Source organism: Anolis sagrei, chromosome 6 (genome assembly GCF_037176765.1).
Source record: "Anolis sagrei isolate rAnoSag1 chromosome 6, rAnoSag1.mat, whole genome shotgun sequence".
Taxonomy (NCBI): Eukaryota; Metazoa; Chordata; class Lepidosauria; order Squamata; family Dactyloidae; genus Anolis; species Anolis sagrei.
The window spans coordinates 26773217-26792843 of record NC_090026.1 but is presented as its reverse complement, the minus strand read 5'-3'; the positions used below and the strand labels follow the sequence as shown (position 1 = coordinate 26792843).

Genomic DNA, 19627 nt, shown 5'->3' with positions numbered 1-19627 from the left:
GCTAAAAGGGTCTCCCTGCTTTCAGGTTCCAGTCCTGGTTTCAGACTGAAATTGCCTTGTTTTTGCTGAAAAAGGTGGTGATAATTTAGAAACATGGCATCCTCAACAGCTGAAGGCTTACTCTGGGTTTATGTTTGCAACGACATTTTCCTGGTTCATACTGGCCCTGCAATGACTCCATTATCAGTACATAGCATATATTGTAGTAAGATCATGTAATCAGCCACATATTTCTCTGCTGAACCCTGCTCACTGTCTTCTGCATTTGCAGTCCTTTGATATGGGATTGTTGGAGTTGTAGTTTTACAAAGTCTTTTACCTTCTTTTTCAAAGAGTGCTGGTGCCTTATCAAACTACAACTCCCATGACCCTGTTATTAATAAAAAAACCCCCAATTAACCGATTTCTTTGATTGTACTGTGGGCTTGCATACAAACTAGCCGTCCCCTGCCACGCGTTGCTGTGGCCCAGTCTGGTGATCTGGAAAATAAAGTAATTAGAAAGTTTTAGTTTCTAATATATGCAATTTCTTTATGCTTGTGGGTAAACAGTATTTCTTGCTGTTTCTTTGTCAGTGTTGATGTGGAAATTGTCTGGGTTGCCCACTCTGGAACATGCAACATATAATTGTCCTTCTTTAGGAGTCCCTTTCAAATCTAGGATACTATATCTCTGTGTATGTGAATCATCTATCTATCTATCTATATCTATGGCTTGATTGCTCTTTGTCAGGAGGGCTTTGATTACATTTTCTTGCCCTGGTGAAGGGAGTTGGGACTGGATGGCCTTAAGTATGGGGGTTCTGTGTGGGAAGTTTGCCCCAGTTCTGTTGTTGGTGGGGTTCAGAATGCTCTTTGATTGTAGGTGAACTATAAATCCCAGTAACTACAACTCCCAAATGTCAAGGTTTATTTCTCTCAAACTCCATCTGTGTTCATATTTGGGCATATGGAATATTAGTTCCAAGTTTGGTCTAGATTCATCATTGTTTGAGTCCACAGTGCTCTCTGGATGTAGGTGAGCTACAACTCCCAAACTCAAGGTCAATGCCCACCAAACCCTTCTAGTGTTTTCTGTTGGTCATGGGAGTCCTGTGTGCCACATTTGGTTCAATTCCATCATTGGTGGAGTTCAGAATGCTCTTTGATTGTAAGTAAACTATAAATCCCAGCAACTACAACTCCCAAATGACAAAATCAATTTTTTGAATGATGGTCACTCCTTGGGTTAGTAGCTGTCTTGTGGCCAAATTTGGTGGCAATTCGTCCAGTGGTTTTTGAGTTATGTTAATTCCACAAACGAACATTACATTTTTATTTATATAGACTAGCCATCCCCTGCCACACATTGCTGTGGCCCACTCTGGTGGTCATGGGGTTCTGTGTGGGAGGTTTGGCCCAATTCTATCATTTGTGGGGTTCAGAGTGCTCTGTGATTGTAGGTGAACTATAAATCCCAGCAACTACAACTCCCAAATGTCAAGATTCCATTTTCCCCAAACTCCACCAGTGTTCACATTTGGGCATATTGAGTATTCGTGTAGAGTTTGGTCCAGATCCATCAGTGTTTGAGTCTACAGTGCTCTCTGGATGTAGGTGAACTACAACTCCAAAATGAAAGAACACTGCCCACCAAACCCTTCCAGTATTTTCTGTTGGTCATGGGATAACTGTGTGCCATTTCATCGTTGGTGGGGTTCAGAATGTTCTTTGATTGTAGGCGAACTATAAATCCCAGCAACTACAACTCCCAAATGACAAAATCAATTTTTTTGAGTGAAGGATGTACATTGGGTTGTTAGGTGTCTTGTGGCCCAATTTGTCGGCAATTCGTGCAGTGGTTTTTGAGTTATGTTAATCCCACAAATGAACATTACATTTTTATTTATACAGATGTGGGTTTATTAGCAAAGGCAACGAACATACATGGAATCTTAATAAAGCTGGTTTCACTTTTGGTTTTTTGTCTGTTTTTCCATGATACAAAGTTAATTTTTCACAGAAGGCCAGGTTCCCCGCCGCCAGGATTGTGCAATCTCTAATCTTAGTGCTCTGATTGATATGAATGAGGTCTTTGTTAGTTAAATCTGTACTTTTCTCACAGAGTAAAGAAAACAGTAAAACAAAAGCACAAAAGTTGATTGGTTATCTCTGAGATGAAAGCGAGGTTCTGATCTCAGAAGGATATAACAGGTCAGCAGAGTCACATGTGAGATGCGTCATTGCCTTTCTTCTTGCATCTTCTCTAATACTGCATTCTTATATGCATTTAAGATATTGCTGTGATGGGAGTGGGGTAACATTCTTATAGTTTTCTCTATTCTTTATGACATTCAGAGTCTCAGAGGAGAAGACTCAACATGCGTGCAAAGTCCTACCGTGTGCTTTTGGATATAATAACTACTGTATATCCTTGTCATCTCTCCAAGGGGCATAACAGAGACAGATGTCAAATGCAGAAAAATTATGGCTATTTTTGAGGGACTGTTTTTGATACGTTTCCCAATATTTACAAATTCCTTCACACTTGGATCAGAGGAACCCGATATTTTTGAAAACAATATATGGGAGGAACTGAAATTGAGAGGTTATTATTATTATTATATTTATTTATATCCCATTTTATCATTCCAAAGGGGATACAAAAGAGATCCCGCTTTATCTCCCCAAAGGAGATGCATCCATCTGCGCTTTGTCTAGATTGCTCAACTCTGAAAGATCAGTGTGATTCCTATGAATTCAAATGTATTTGTGCTGAATTTCAATGTCCACTTCTGCTTTTCTGTTTGTTGTCTCTATTTTTTAGCTGATCCCTCACCTTTTGCACCTATATGACAAACAGGTATGTTTTTTTGTCGTGTCAGAAGTGATTGAGAACATACTGCAAGTCACTTCTGGTGTGAGAGAATTGGCCATCTACAAAGACATTGCCCAGGGGATGCCCGGATGTGTTACCATCCTGTGGGAGGCTTCTCTCATGTCCCCACATGGAAAGCTGGGGTTGACAGATGGGAGCTCACCCTGTCTTGTGGATTCGAATCGGCGACGGTCAGGTCAACAGTTCAGCCAGCACAAGGGTTTAACCCATTGCACCACCACAGCTCCTGACAGGCAGGTAGAAAGCATATCTCTCTCTACACTGGAGAGCATGGTACTGTTGAATATAGTCAGTGCTGACATTTTTCATATTTGAGATGGAAAAGAGAGTTTTCATCCTGGATTAAAAAAAAAAAAGAATTGCGAAAGAAAGGGGAATGAAAATGTACCTACCCCTAAGGGTAAACAAGTATTGGAGCATTAGCGTTGTCACAAAAGTTCTTCTTGGAGGCATATATGACATAAGTATATATGACATAAGTAAACTCTGTTAGAATTAACTAAAATTGTATCTGATAAAAAAAAAATTGTTGGTTTGCAGTTAATTAGATTCTGTTAATACCTGTGTGTAAAAGCATTAAAGAGCTGAGGATGTTTCACAATCCTCTCTTTTCATAGAATCATAGAATTGGGAGAGACCACAAGGGCCATCCAGTTCACCCTCTGCCATGCAGAAAAAACACAATCAACACACCCCAGCAGATGGCCATCCAGCATCTGTTTAAAAGCTTCCAAGGAAGGAGCTTCCACCACACTCTGAGGCAGAGTGTTCCACTGCTAATCAGCTCTTATGGTCAGGAAATTCTTCCTAATGTGCAGATAGAATATCCTTTTCTGCAATTTTAATCCATTATTTCAAGTCGTAGTTTCCGGGGAAGCAGAAAATAAGCCTCCTTGCTCCTCCTTATGACATCCTTTCAGATATTTAAACATGTCTATCATGTCCCCTCTCAGCCTTCTTTTTACCAAGCTAAACATCCCCAGCTCTTTAATGCATTTACACACTTGTATTAACAGAATCTAATTAACTGCAAACCAACAATTTTTTATCAAATACAATTTTAGTTAATTCTAACAGAGTTTTTTGTGTACTTTTTGCGATGAGGCTAATTGAATAATTAATGCATTTACTAATTACTAATAGAATCTAATTGATATCAGTATGTAAGTGCATTAATTATTCAAATAGCCTCATTGCAAAACCTACACATAATAGAGATAAAATAAACATAGATCTGAATTCAGCACAAAAACTCTGTAAGAATGACCTGAATTTATAACTGATGAAAAATACTTGTTGGCTTCTTACATGAATATGATGCGAAACCTACAGCTGTAATCCGCTGTAATGTACCAATCATAATATTTTTAGAAGTTGATGTGATGGGAAAAAAAGACATATTTAAAATCAGCATTAAAATGATCTAAATTGTGCTTCTCTCATTTCTGATTATTACAAAAAGTTTGATTTTGTTGGCTAGTATAATAAAATTTGTAAAAGTCAAAACTACAATGATAGAGCCACGATTATATGGTTATGATACAGATAAAACTTGTAGCCATTTGCTTCTTTGAAAACAGTAGACTTGAGTAGGATCCAAGTGGACTTCCGAATATTGTTGGGCTGTGACTCCCTTTGGCCTTGGGCCCAGCGTAACCAATGGGGAAGAGTACAACCAACAATATCAGAAGGGTCAACCAGTTCTTGTATCTGCAATAGGCTTCAGAACTGAGCGACTTGTCCCACTGATTTTGAAAGCATCTATGTGTAGTTTGAACAATACATACAACTATTTCTGGAATTCGTTTCCTAACGAAATTTCAACTTCAGGCTTGTGAAACAAATACTCCCAACACAAATCTCATTGATATAACTGACATTTATTTCCAAGTAAATTTATTCAGGATCAGGAAGCATGTTTATGTTATAATATGATGGAACCAAGGAAAAATTCCGGTTTGCTCTGTCGGGTGGATTATGTTCTCGTATATCAAAGCTTAGCCCTCTCCCCTATTGCTGTTCTTCATGTTACCCAGAAAAAATTGTTTTCTTCTTCTTGGTTTCTGCTGCAGGATAAAGAATGGCTTGCAAATAGCATAGAGGGTTATGAATATGTGCCACTGACCTATGAAAGACATGGCTCTGCATCTGGGATGGGTTGGCACCGCTTAATTTCTGTGTGCACTTGTGCCACAACGACATTTTTGCTGACCCCAGAGACGGTGGCACTTCGTCTCTCTCCATTATGGTAGTAACGAGTTACACTGGCTGTAAAGGGAATATTGGCCTTCATTATTGTGCCTTCCATTGCTACTTCACAACTGTGGTTAGGTGGGATGTTAACCTCTACAGTTTCAGTATATGTGACCGATTCACTCTGTGTGAAACCTTTATTCCAGCTGTAGGTTTTCTCTGATGAAAAACCCCATGATGTCCCAATGACTTTTGGTATTCCCACTGTTATGCTACAGCTCACAGTCTCTGAAAGAGAAATTCCAATGTCCCAGCGATGTTCAAAGGATACTGTTTTTGATAAGGCGGTGGTTTTCTGAACAGATTTGCAGTGATGATTGTTGACTTTGGTGGTAAGCAGGGTTATGTCATGGCTGCTGTATGTCCCCTGCTCTTTCTTGTACCTGACATTGGTGATCTCTTGAGATCGATAATCTTTATTAATGGTGAGGACCTCATATTCTTTATACCAGTATTCTTTACCAGCATAACCAAGAAAGAAAGCAGTGTTTGCGGGATCTACCTTTCCCAAGCCATATCGATTTCTCCCCACATAGAGTTCCACACCTGGACAGGTACTGATTGAATTTCGTGGAACACCACCATAGGAATCCCATTCCCATTTCAAAGATTCAAAGTCGTATTCGTTCACCAACACCCAGAATGGAGAGATGCCTCGTTCTCGATCGCCATAGGGATAGTAACAAAAAGGACCACGAGATGGACTATAGTAACCGGCTGCACAGTTACTGACCCTGCAAGGATATTCCCACCGTCTAGAGTGGTGATAGCTATTCCAGAACGACACTGCTCCACTCGGAACAGACCCTTCGAACTGAACCCATTTCACGGTAGTTCCATGGAAATGAGCTGAAATTACAAGATAAAAAAGAAAAAGAAAGTTTAGTAAGAGAGAGGAAGGTGCAGCCTACACACCAACTCTCCTCGGCAGCAGCTACACCTTGCTGCCCCTCCCCATCCTCAATCTACTGGCAAGTGATAGCTCACACCTGACTTATGACATCACAACTGATGAAATCTATGTTCCTCTGTACTTTTACCAAACCGATCAGTAGCCTAATACCATCATCAGATAAGACTCCCCCTCCGCCCGCCCCAAGGACCCCATATCACATTTACCAGAGAGAGAAGGGGTCTACATTGTTAATTGTAGCAATAATATGTTTCATGCTTATGTCTATTCTTGGATGTTTTTATAGTTTTAATGGTTATTTTCTACAGTTATATGTTATTAATTTGGATATGTGATATTTTTGTATATACGTGAGACATTGAATTTGCCATTTATTATGTTGTAAAGCTTTGAGTCCCCCCAGGGGTGAGAAAAGTGGTATAGAAATGCAGATGATGATGATAATAATAATAATAATAATAATAATAATAATAATAATTTGAGAGTGATGTTAAAAAGCTGTTATGAGTCTCCTTTGTGGAGAAAAAATGTGGGGTATAGATTAAAATAATGGATTTCTGCATTTTTTTGGGATTATTCATAGTGATTTATTGCATCTGAAGCTTTTCTAAAGCTTTTTAAAAAGCTCTGTCTGGGTTGTGTCTTACTGATGAGAGTAGTTTAACGCAGTTTAACGGGCAAATTTGTTCCTTTTTATTAAAAAAATTCTTTAATTTTTTTAACGTTACAGTATAAAAGTGTCATTTCACTAATTACACAAAAAAGATGGAAAGAAGAAGAAGATAAAAGACTATATTGTTCCAACATGTCTTGAGATTGCAGCTGGTGCCAGACATTGACAGAAAGTAGTCTAGGGCAGCAGTTCCCAAACAGTGTTCCGCAGACATCTGAGGTTCTAAAAAAACATTGTAGGACTCTGATGAAATTTTATTAAACATTTTTTAAAATTTGCCATTGCCAGAGTATGAAGATTTTAAATAAATTCAATGTAAGTAAAGGTTTCCCCTTGACATTAAGTCTAGTCGTGTCTGACTCTTGGGGGTGGTGCCCATCTCCATTTCTAAGCCGAAGAGCTGGCGTTGTCCGAAGATGCCTCCTAGGTAATGTGGCTGGCATGACTGCACGAAGCGCCATTACCTTCCTGCTGATGCAATACCTATTGATGTACTCACATTTGCATGTTTTTGAACTGCTAGGTTAGCAGAAACTGGGGCTAACAGCAGGAGCTCACCCTGCTCCCTGGATTTGAACTGTCAACTTTTCAGTCAGCAAGTTCAGCAGCTCAGTGGTTTAACCTGCTGCCCCCAGTCCTGCTTCTTTTTCAGATCAGGAAACAAGTCATACCGAGGACAACATGAGCCTTTTACCTACCAGCTGTCATTAGAGGGCCATTGCCACTGCCACTAAGCTCATTCATGATCAGAGACACGAAGATGGCACAGAAGAGGGGATGCATCTGGAACAAAAAGCAAGGGAGCAGTTGAGAAATACAGTCTGGAAATTAGACATAATAGGGCACTTTTCATCAGTTTATTAAAATGTGCATCTAGCATGTAGATGTAAAGGGAATCTAAACCTGGATGTAAGGTGATGTACAGGGACTTTCTGTCTGAAATGTGAGGTAAAACGGGTGGAGTTGGTTTAATAATAATAATAATAATAATAATAATAACACTTTATTTATATTCCACCCTTCTCCCCATGGGGACTCAGAGCATATTACAGTGTAAATAGATACTGGCAAACATTCAATGCCTTGTTACAATGCAATGAGACAAACACAAACAAAGGCAGAGGCTTCTCCTTTCATTTCCAGCTTTGGAGGCGGTGCTCATCTCTGGCTCTGGGGGAGGTGCTGTTCTCCATTTCCAAGTCGAGGAGCCTGCGTTGTCCCCTCCTGTCCATGTGACCGGCATGACTGCTTGGAGCATCTTATGCCTTTCCCGCCAAAGTGGTACCTATTTATCTACTCACATTTGCATGTTTTTGCCCTGCTAGGTTGGCAGAAGCTGGGCTAACAGCAGGAGCTCTCCCCATCCCATGGATTTGAACTGCTAACCTTCAAGTCAGCAGTTCAGCAGCACAAGGGTTTAATCTATTGCACCACTGTTGCCCTATTTTATACAAAGTCGAGGAATGCTCTGGAGTTTCGTTAAAAGACTAGCACACCCTAAAATTTTAATGTGAGCATAGAAAACATGAGTGGCCCCAGCACCATCATCTCCTTTTCCTTGCATGGGGATGGATTGGGGCTGTATTGCCCCGCTGCCACAGCAGGCTTGTTGTATATATGTTCTGCCACGGACTTCTGGTTGACTTGCTAGCTTAAAAAGGTATCTGCCAACTATAAAATCACCTCCCTCAACTCATAATTAGGAAAACCTTTCCCCAAAATCTCTGGCAGTTTTCATGACTCTGTTATAGAATTCAAAGCATTATAGTTTTATGACAATTCACTTTTATGAAAAGGAAACCAGAGAAATAGGTAACCCTTTATTCTGTCTCAGCTTCCTTGGGTGAATCTATGCTGTAGAACAGGTATGGGTAAACCCAGGCCCGGGGCCCGGATGCAGCCCCGTGGCTCTTTTCTCAGACCCTCCTCTCTCTCACCATCCTATCCTTCCTTCCTTCTCTCTTTCCTCCCTCCCTTACCTCCCCCTTTCTCCACCCTTTTCTCCTTCCTTCCTTCCCTTTTGTCTTTCCTTCCTTCTCTATTTCCCTGCCTTCCCTCCCTCACTCCATTCCCTCTCTCACTCCATTCCCTCTCTCACTCCATTCCCTTCACCCTTTCGTCCTTCCTTCCTTCTCTTTCCTTCCTCCTTCCCTTCCTTCCCTCCATCCTTCTCTTCTTCTCTTTCTCCTTCCTCATTTCATTCTTTTCTTCCATCCCTTTGTCCTTCCTTCTCTTTTGTCTTTCCTTCCTTTTCCTCTCTCCCTTCCCTCCCTCTTTCTCCCTCCCTCAATTACCTTCCACCCTTTCTTCCTGCCTTCCTTCTCTCCTTTCTCTTCCTTCCTTCTCTTTCTCTCTTCCTTTGGTTTTTCCTTTCTCCTATCCTTCCTTCCTCCTCTCCCAACCCTTCATCATTCCTTCCTTCCCCTTTGACTTTCCTTCCTCCTTACCTCCCTTCGCTCCCTCTTTCTCCCTCCTTCAATTACCTTCCACCCTTTCATCCTTTCTTCCTTTTCTCTTTCCTTTCTCCTTCCCTTCCTTCCTTCCTTCCTTCCTTCCCTTTCTCTCTTTCTCCCTTCTGTTTTTCTTTCCTCCCATCCTTCTTTCCTTCCCTTCCAACCCTTTGTCATTCCTTCCTTCCCTTTTGTCTTTCCTTCCTCCTTCCCTCCCTCTCCCTCCTCCAATTACCTTCCATCCTTTCTTCCTTCTCTTTCCTATCTCCTTCCCTTCCTTCCTCCTTCTCTTTCTCTCTTTCTTCCTTCTGTTTTTCCTTCCTCCTATCCCTTCCTTTCCTTCCAACCCTTCGTCATTCCTTCCTTCTCTTTTGTCTTTCCTTCCTCCTTCCCTCCCTCTTTCTCCTTCCTTCCTTCCATCAATCCTTTCGTCCTACTTTCCCTTTTTTCACCCTCTTCTTCCCTCCCTCCCCCTTCCTTCCTTTTTGTCTTTCCTTCCTCTTTCTTTCCCTCCCTCCCTCCCTCTTTCTCCATCCATTCATCCTTCCTACCTACGTTCCCTTTTTTCACCCTCTTCTTCCCTCCCTCCTCCCTCCCTTTTTGTCTTTCCTTTCTTCTCTCTTTCCTCCCTCTATCTCTTCCCTCCCTCTTTCTCCCTCCCTTCATTCTCTTCCTTCCTTTTCTCTTTCCCTCCTCCTTCCCATCACTGGGCAGCCAGTCCTCTTAGCAGGGAGTGCTAGCATGCGGCCCCCAAATAAAAAAAAATGCCCATGCCTGCTGTAGAATGAATGCAGCTTGACACCACTTTAATTGCCCTGGCTCAATGCTAGGGAATCCTGTGAGTTATAGTTTTACAAGCTCTTTAGCCTTCCCTGCCAAAGAGGTCTGGTGCCTCCCCAAACTTCAAATCCCAGGATTACATACACTGAATAATGGTATTCTCAGTGTTATCAAACAGCATACATACATTGCTTATAGTATAGGTGCATCCTAGGTGATTCCAAAGCCCTTGGGTGAATCTACACTGAAATTAATGCAATCTGACACCACTTTCACTGATATGGTTCAATGCTATGCAATCATGGGGGCAGTCATTTACAAAGTTTTCAGCCTTCTCTGCCAAAGAAATGCTGGTTTCTCACCAAACTACAACTTCCAGAATTGCATAGTACTGAGCCATGGCCATTAATTCTGCATTAATTCTGCAGTGTAGCTGCATCCTAGGAGGGCTATGCTGGGGTCCTAGACTTTATTCCCCAGATCCACTTAGAGCTGCAAAAGGGAATCACAAGCAAGACTCAAGGAAAGCTCCTCTGACTTACTTGAAGGAAGTATGGGGACTAAATACTCAAAGGGCTTTCTGCTTAGCAATCTTCCAGCAATCGAAAGGACCCCCCCCCCCCCGCTTCCAAAATAGGATTTCTAGTCTGTGCCTCCATAATTCTGTGGCTTGTAGTTTAGGGAGGGGCTTTTACCTTTCCCAGCAAGAGATGTCCTGAGGCGCACTCAACTACATGCCCTAGAATTCTGCAGGTTTAAGGTGGGATGAGGAAAGTCCTAGCTAATCTTGGAAACTAAGCAGGGTCAGTTGAAAGGGAGACCCTCAAGGAATACCTGTTGGAGTAGGTTGTATTTCAGTCGAAGGAGCTGGAAAAAAAAAGAAGTCTAACCTTGGCAAAAGGAGGCAGAAAATCTCCGAAAAGCAGGTTGCTTCCTTCTCTTGAGTCTTTTCCTCCTCTTTCCCCTATTTGCAAGCTTCCTGGCATTCTAAAGGAACTTTCCCTTTCACTTTGGCTCAGCACTAAGATTACCATAATACTTGATACTAATGTGCCCCCTTATTTTAGCCATGTCTTTTAGCCAAAAAGATGCACATTTGACTCGAAAAAATACTGTACTTTCACAGAAGCATTGTAATAAAGAGAGGCGTAATACCGAACAAAGAGAGGGGTAATATCAAAAGTGTTCATCCCAAAATGTATTTGCTATTTATTTATTTACGATATTTATAACCCACCTTTCTCAGCCACACAACAACTCAAGGGAGTTCCATAGCTGGGGGGCCACCACTGAGAAGGCCCTGTCCTTTGTCTCTGTCCAGGCCCATAGCCAGAATTTCGTTTCGGGGGGGGGGGTAATTTTTTTCAGGGGGGTTGGGGGGGCTGAGTTTCGGGGTGGGGAGGCTGAGTCTGAGTGAAAGAGGGTCTAGCCTAGCAAACCTTTTGTATCATTACCCCAATACCCCCATGCATATGGGATATATTGAGTATGGTGATCAGATCATGATATGAATAAACATAATAGTTTAAATAATGCAACAGTAAGACCTTTTCGCGAACCACCATGAGAATTTCGGGGGGGGGGGGGCTGAAGCCCCTCAAGCCCCCCCCCCCCCCCCCCGGCTACATGCCTGTCTCTGTCAATTGCACTCATGAGGCAATCTATGCTCAACTGTTACATGATAGGGCAAGAAGAAAGGGAAATGTGCTTTTTGCACTAAAGTCCTGTATGTTCCCTAAGAACAGGCAGGTAATGCTGTACTGTACTTTCTATTTTCTGGGTGGATGTTAGTTGCTAGCAGTAATTGCTCATTTTGGTGGGTTATGATGCTGATTTTAGCATTTGGGTTAGTCATGCTCCTGGCTGGTTTTAGCCAATTCACTCTGTCCCAATCTAATATCTAATGCAGTGGTTTACACCCTGTGGTCCGTGGACCACCAGTGGTGCACAAGAACTAAAATAGGGTCCATGGCTTCACTGTTACTACACCGTTGCAATGAGAGTGATTGGTTTCGCGAAACCCTCTTATAGTGCCAAGGCTTATTAAATATGGTTTTCTGTGGCATCTATAGGATGGCATATGTTCTGTACCAGGAACTAGAACTGATGTGGTCTATCCAATGCAATTTCCTGAATCAGCACCCCAAATAACCAAACCGAATCTAAAGTTGACCAAAAACGGATTCGTAACCCTTTTGGTACTAATATTGGAGAGTGGTCCTTGGTCAAAAAAAGGAACTACTGGTCTAATGTATCTTCTGTGAACAGGGGGTGCATCTACATTAGTGGTTCCCAAACAGTGGTCCGTGGACCACTAGTGGTCCACAAGAACTTAAATTTTAAACCTTTATTCATTTTAAATTAATATTTTAAATGAATCCATTGCTATGTGGGAGGCGCCAGCAAGTAGGATGTTGGGCAAGCGCGGGAGGCCAGGGGGCGGGCAAGAGATCAACATCATGTGTCATGTACTCATACCATACAGCATCAGTCAGTCACACATATTCCTTTGTCTTGTTTGGCTGTGTAGTTTTCTGACCATAAGTCCTCAATATTCATATTAATTTTAGTCTTAGGTTCTTGTGGGTTTTTTCGGGCTAAAGAGCCATGTTCTAGAGGCATTTCTCCTGACGTTTCGCCTGCATCTATGGCAAGCATCCTCAGAGGTGTGAGGTCTGTTGGAATTAGGACAATGGGTTTATATATCTGTGGAATGGCTGGGGTGGGGCAAGGAGCTCTTCCCTGCTGCAGTTAGGTGTGAATGTTTCACTGATCACCTTCATTAGCATTTGAAGGTCTGCCTGAGCCTGGGAAAATCTGTTGCTGGGAGGTGTTAATCTGTGCCTGGTTTTTTCCTCTCTGTTGTTTAGCTGTTATAATTTTAGAGTTTTTTAATACTGGTAGCCAGATTTTGTTCATTTTCATGGTCTCTTCCTTTCTGTTGAAATTGTCCACATGCTTGTGAATTTCAATGGCTTCTCTGTGTAGTCTGACATGGTGGTTGTTGGTGTGGTCCAGCATTTCTGTGTTCTCAAATAATATGCTGTGTCCAGGCTGGTTCATCAGGTGCTCTGCTATGGCTGACTTCTCTGGTTGAAGGAGTCTGCAGTGCCTTTCATGTTCCTTGATGCGTGTCTGGGCGCTGCGTTTGGTGGTCCCTATGTAGACTTGTCCACAGCTGCATGGTATACGGTAGACTCCTGCAGAGGTGAGAGGATCCCTCTTGTCCTTTGCTGAACGTAGCATTTGTTGGATTTTCTTGGTGGGTTTGTAGATTGTTTGTATGTTGTGTTTCCTCATCAGCTTCCCTATGCGATCAGTGGTTCCCTTGATGTATGGCAGGAACACTTTTCCTCTGGGTGGATCTTCATCTTTACTCTCGTGGCTTGTTCTTGGTCTTGCAGCTCTTCTGATGTCTGAGGTGGAGTATCCATTGGCCTGGAGAGCCCAGTTGAGATGGTTCAGTTCATCTTGGAGGAGGTGGGGTTCGCAGATTCTTTTTGCACGGTCTGCCAAGGCTTTAATGGTGCTTCTTTTTTGACTTGGGTGATGGTTGGAGTTTTTATGTAGATATCTATCTGTGTGTGTAGGTTTTCTGTAGACGGTGTGAAATCCTAACAGCTGGTAAACTGCCTGGGATTTCTGGGAGTTGTAGGTCAAAACACCTGGGGACCCATAGGTTGAGAACCACGGTCCTAAGGCAACTCATAGTGGTTTCCAATATTATAAAGGCATAATTCAATGCCGTAAATACATGTGAAAACCAAAGGGTAATAGCAAGACAATAACATTAAGTATAAATTAACCTAACCTAATTAAAACATAAACATAAAAGAACATTTAGATATAAAGCATAAAAATAAACATTGATAATATAATCACATTTATATTAAAACCCACCAATAAACAAAACAATTTAATAACAGTTAATAAAATCACGCCATCCAAAATCAAGTCCTTTTTATATTATAATAGTACTCTTAATTCATGTTACTATTATGTTTGATAAGTGTGTTAAAAGTTTTGATTAAAGTTTATTTTAGATTAACACAGTTTATTATTCTTGAACCTCGTGCCCTACTAACAACAACAACAAAAATCAAAGTGGTCAAAAAAACAATGGTGAACTACTGACCTACACCGTAGAATTAATGCAGTTTGACACTACTTTAACTATCATAGGTCAATGAAATCCTGGGATTCATCTTGGATTTGTAATTTGGAGAGCCATTAGCGCTCTTTTTTCAGAGAAAGCTAAGGACTGCATAAAATTACCACTCCCATAATTCTATAGAGTTGAGCCATGGCAGTTAGTGGTCTCAAATTATATTAATTCAAAGTTAAAATACACCCAGACATGAGATATAAGAACTCAGAGAGAAAGAGAGGTAGGCGAAAAGTGCTAAAATCACACGCAGAAGTCATTACTTTGCCAACAGATTGGTAAGTCCATGAAGCTTCATCTGGGCCACTGTAGCCCACTCTAAAGGAGGCAACTCACCTTGAAATCCATTGATGTTTCTTGTTGAGAGAAGTCCTGGTTGCTGGTCCTTGTCCTTTTTATATCATTTCCAGTGAGAGGAAAGGTCATGCGCAGTTTGTTATTTTTGTAAGCTTACATACATGTTATCAGGTGCTGCTTGTTTGGCCTCAGCCACCAGGAATATGAACATTGGAACTTGCACAACTCTTTTTAAAATAAGTAATAGAACTCTAAAATCAGGACAGTAAATAAAGAATAAAACTTATAAGACAGACAAGGAACACTGGGTTGTTGTAGGTGTTTTCGGGCTATATGGCCATGTTCTAGAGGCATTTTCTCCTGACGTTTCACCTGCATCTATGGCAAGCATCCGGCCTCACTACCTCTGAGGATGCTTGCCATAGATGCAGGCGAAACATCACGGGAAAATGCCTCTAGAACATGGCTATATAGCCTGAAAAAAACCTACAACAACCCAGTGATTCTGGCCATGAAAGCCTTCGACAAGACAAGAAACAATTAGGGCCAGTTAACACCTCCCAACAAAGAATTCCCCCAGGCAGGAAACAGCCAGGCTTTGAAGCTGCCAAGCTATCAATGCTAATCAAGCTGGCCAGTTGCAACATTCATACTTGCCTCAGGCAGACAAGAGTTCTTTCTTCCATACTGGACATTCCACAGATATATAAACCCCATTTGCCTAGTTTCCAACAGACCTCACAACCTGTAAGGATGCCTGCCATAGATGTGAGCAAAATGTCAGGAGATAATGCTTCTGGGACATGGCCATACAGCCTGGAAAATTCACAGCAACCCAGACCTCACAACCTCTGAAGATGCCTGCCATAGATGTGGGTGAAATGTCAGGAGATAATGCTTCTGGAACATGGCCATACGGCCTGGAAAATTCACAGCAACCCAGTAGAACAGCTGATAGAACGAACAAGCAAATTTCTTGGGTATATAATACAAAAAACTACACAACTACATTCTGTCTACTACTATAGAGCTATTACTACATGCTTATTCAAAATAACAGAACATAAATGTTGTGGGTGCAATCTAGGTTAGCCAATAATTACATGCAGTGTGATAAGAAACCATGATCTTGATCCAATCATCTGGTAAGAGAATAGAACCTGATTAACTCAGTATTCATGGAAATTTTGGAATTTGCTACCACAAAATGTACCCATCAATGCACTGCAAGCCTTCTATATATGCTGGGGTTAGGGGCACAAGACTTCTGCAGAAGTAGAAAAATGCCAATAGAAATATACTCGCTAAAATCCCACTGAAGTTTGTGAACTACTTCCCTGGACAAGGAGGATTGTCTACTATAAAGTAGACATGGGCAAACTTCAGCCCTCCCAGTGTTTTGAACTTCAATGGTGAGAGTTGAAGTCCAAAACACCTGGAGGGCTGAAGTGTGCCCATGCCTGTTTTCGAGTCATAGTTACCGACTTCACTGATTTTTAAGGTTACAGTCTTCTTTTCATACATGCCATGCTCCTTAAATATTTGATGCTGTAGATTTTCCGAGATGTGCACTTTTATTACTACTGAGGACATTGTGGGATTTGTACCAGAACTCTGAACCATCTATTCCTATAAAGAAAGCTACGTTCTATCAGTCAGTCTTCCCAAAGCCACATATTTTTTTTTGTGTCGTAAAAACTCATTTTTTCAAGATCTCTGTTGCTTGGTTTCCTCCTTTGCCTGAGGCTGAACATTCAAGAGATTAAGACTGGAAACACAATGACTATGGAAGCAAAGTACAGTTAACCCTCCACATCTGTGGTTTTCACTTTTCTGCATTTGATTATTAAAGGATTAAAAATATTCTCTTTAGAAATGTCTCCAATGTGACTCTATGATCAATTTCATCCAGTCATGCTGAAAGATCTAGGCATTTCTTCAGAGAACACCTCTTTAGGAATGTCTAGGTCCTCTGATGCGATTCTGTGTTTAGCATCCAGTGGAAATTGTAGAAATTCCTACACAGTTTTCCCCTCACTTTAAAAAAATTGCAATTTTTGTGGCTTTTCATTTTCTTGTGCTCCTAACCCCAAGGAATAGATCTTGTCCAAACCTGCAAGCTAAGCAATGTCACCTTTGTTTAGTTCTTGGATGGGAGACTGCCAACAAATACTAGGTACTAGCTAGGGTACCTGGTGGTGCCTGGGTTATTTGAAAAAGGCATTTTTGTTATATTTATTATTTATTGATTTACAGTATTTATATTCCACCCTTCTCACCCCACAGGGGACTCAGAGTGGATTACAATGCACATATACATGGCAAACATTCAATGCCATAGACATACAACCTATATAGACAGACACAGAGGCAATTTAACATTCCAGCTTTCTGGCTTCATGAGGGTATGCTCAATTCTGGCCACAGGGGGAGCTGTTGCTTCATTGTCCACTTGAGAAACTGAGTCCTTGATGGAGTACTTCCTCATTCTTACGCACACTGCTGGAAGGTTTTATGGCGTCATAAATTAAATTAATTATTTTTGAGGTGTTAGGTAATATCTTTTAGTTAATTAATAACATTATTTATTAGAAAAAAAACCCAGTCTCTGATTTCATTTTTATGAATGCTCCCATTAGAAAATACATAACGATGTGGGTGAACTACAATTCCCAGAATTGTTGGTTAATCCTCCCCAAATCAGGTCTGTATGCACAGTTGGCCATGTTAGATCTGTATGCCAAGTTTGGTCCAGATCTGTAGTCAGCTGGGTTCAGTGTTCTCTGTATACGGGTGAACTACAACTCCCAGATTCCCAGGGTAGTCACCCCCAAACCCAGCCAGTATTTACAGTTGGCCATATTGGGTCTGTGTGCCAAGTGTGGTCCAGACCTGTCGTCAGCCTGGTTGAGTTCTCTTGGGATGCAGGTGAACTACACCTCCCAAAATCAAGGCCATTTCCCCCAAACCCCTGCAGTATGTTCATTTGGTCACGGGGCTCCTCTGTACTGATGAGGAGATATTGGAAAATATAGATATTTATTGATTGATTTATGCATAAAAATCATATGTACTTTAAATGTATAGGAAAATCTAGTTCCCTCTGTGTAGCTGACAGGCAAGCAAGCGGCTTGTCTCCAAAAGGGGCTGAAGAGGAAGGGGGGCATGCATTCCAGAAGAGAGATAAGCCCGTTGGAGAAGCCCGTGCTAGGACGAAGAAGCACCTCTGACAAGTCAGAGGGCCCCTTTGATGGATGACTCGTAAGCACAGCCAAGAGGGAGGAGGGATACTACATGCTTGCTCTGGTTTCAGCAAGACACAGAGACATGCTTTTTGCATGTTGGAGGGGGAACCTGATATTCTTATGATGCCAGGATGACGTAGGGATGATGATGATTGTATGAAGATGTATGTTCTTTGTTTCATTCCGATTGGAGACTATAAAAGGCCAGTCCGCACCTTGATCGGGGGCTCTGGGTTTTGCTTTTTGGGACACGACTCCACCAGAGTCACCAGCTGGAAATAAAGCCGTACCTTTTCTTAATCTCCAGAAAGGATGTCTCTTGGTAATTATCTCTCCTTTCCTCAAAACCTATTTCCCTGCCATTTCAGTACCAAGTTTGGTCCCAGTCCATTGTCGGACCCCTCCAGTCTGTTCAGTTGCTGATCAATTCCTCTGTGTTTGCTGTGTGCCATACAAAAGGGTAGGAAAGGGTTAAGGGAGAGGCTGTGGGCAGGGTCATGCAAATTCTGCACAAGGAACCCCGGGATGCCTGCTGTGATGAAGAAAACACATCAAATCTAGGATGAAATTCTTTCTGAATGAATGCATTTCTTAGATGGTGGGCCATAGAGTTTGGGCAGGACATTGGCAGTGTTTGGGCTACATGTTTATGGAGGCTTCTCAGCACTTGGAACTATAGCCCGTTTGTGGAGGTTGGAGGTTGTTTGTGTAAGTGGACATCTCCATTACAAAACATTTTTCACTTTTATTATGTTTATAGTTTATGAGTTAAAATTTAGAGGAAGGAACTGACAAACCCTTTCTGAAGATGTTTTTGCCTAAGGAAATCCTACACATTGGGATGTTTCTATAATTTTCTATCGTGCCTTTGCTCTAGCAACTGATGAAAGGCCCTCCCTCTATCCCTACTGTCAATGCCCTGACCTGCACGTATGGCCTTTCATCCCTGGATTGTATTTTTTTGCTAACAAAAATGGTGAATGACCTCTCTTTCATATCCTCAGGGCCATCTGTACTGTTTAATGTTAAAAACGAAAGTTACAAAGAGAGACACAAGCCAGTAACTAGTCAGTAAGGCCAGCATATAAGGTCTTTGATTTGATCACTGCAGAGACTGGAATTGTCTTCTTCAACAATCCCATCAGGGCTCTCATTCATCTAAAGCAGAGTTTCTCAACCTGGGATTCAGGGTCTCTGGAGGGGGGGGGGGGGTGTCACAAGGGGGTTTCAGAGGGGTTGCCAAAGACCATCAGAAAACACATATTTCTGATGGTCTTAGGGACCCCTTTGACAGAGAAGGCTGAAGATCTGTCAGCCTGTCCTTCTCTTCCTTTTTGGAAACAGACGGCAAGTCCTCCCACCAAAAGCTCTCCTCCGCTGTGACTGGCCAACCTCTCAGCCAAGGTGAAGGCTGTTTCTCTAAGTTGGGAGGAGAGAGTAGGTGTGCTCAGTACATGAAAGCATGGTGTGCATGCGCAGGCGAGGGAGAGTGTGCGAGGCTGGAGGGAGGCTCACGCCAGCGAGTCCCTTCAAGACATGAGGGTTCTGTATGAGAAGTTTGGCTCAATTCTATCATTGGTGGGGTTCAGAATGCTCTTTGATTGTAGGTAAATTAAAAAATTCCAGCCACTACAACTCCCAAATGTCAAGGTCTATTTCTTCAAAATCCACCAGTGTTCACATTTGGGCATATTGAGTATGCGTGCCAAGTTTGGTCCAGATCCATCATTCTTTGAGTCCACAGTGCTCTCTGGCTGTAGGTGAACTATAACTCCAAAACTAAAGGTCAGTGCCCACCAAACTCTTATAGTATTTTCTGTTGGTCATGGGAGTTCTGTGTGCCAAGATTGTTTCAGTTCCATCATTGGTGAAGTTCAGAATGTTCTTTGATTGTAGGTGAACTATAAATCCCAGCAACTGCAACTCCCAAATGACAAAATCAATGCCCCTCCAACCTCATCAGTATCCAAATTT

At 41.8% G+C, this 19627-nt stretch overlaps 1 protein-coding gene across 1 annotated transcript; it reads right to left on the bottom strand.

Moving 5' to 3' along the window:
- Nucleotides 1-4736: 4736 nt before the first annotated feature.
- On the bottom strand, nucleotides 4737-10947 carry LOC132778056 (natterin-1-like). Its single transcript, XM_060780670.2, has 3 exons — nucleotides 10837-10947; nucleotides 7415-7499; nucleotides 4737-5979 (listed from the first exon to the last, which is right to left on the bottom strand). Exons 1-3 carry the CDS (start codon nucleotides 10930-10932, stop codon nucleotides 5003-5005), a joined length of 1158 nt encoding a protein of 385 aa, XP_060636653.2. The 5' UTR covers nucleotides 10933-10947; the 3' UTR covers nucleotides 4737-5002.
- Between the last annotated feature and the right edge of the window lie 8680 nt (nucleotides 10948-19627).

Excerpts from the sequence above, each read along its gene's own strand:
- LOC132778056 (XM_060780670.2), bottom strand. The coding sequence starts at position 10,932 with ATGCCAGGAAGCTTGCAAATAGGGGAAAGAGGAGGAAAAGACTCAAGA. Across the intron at positions 7,500-10,836 it reads TTCTGCCTCCTTTTGCCAAG|ATGCATCCCCTCTTCTGTGC; the intron begins GTTAGACTTCTT and ends TTTTTGTTCCAG. Across the intron at positions 5,980-7,414 it reads TGGCCCTCTAATGACAGCTG|CTCATTTCCATGGAACTACC; the intron begins GTAGGTAAAAGG and ends TTGTAATTTCAG.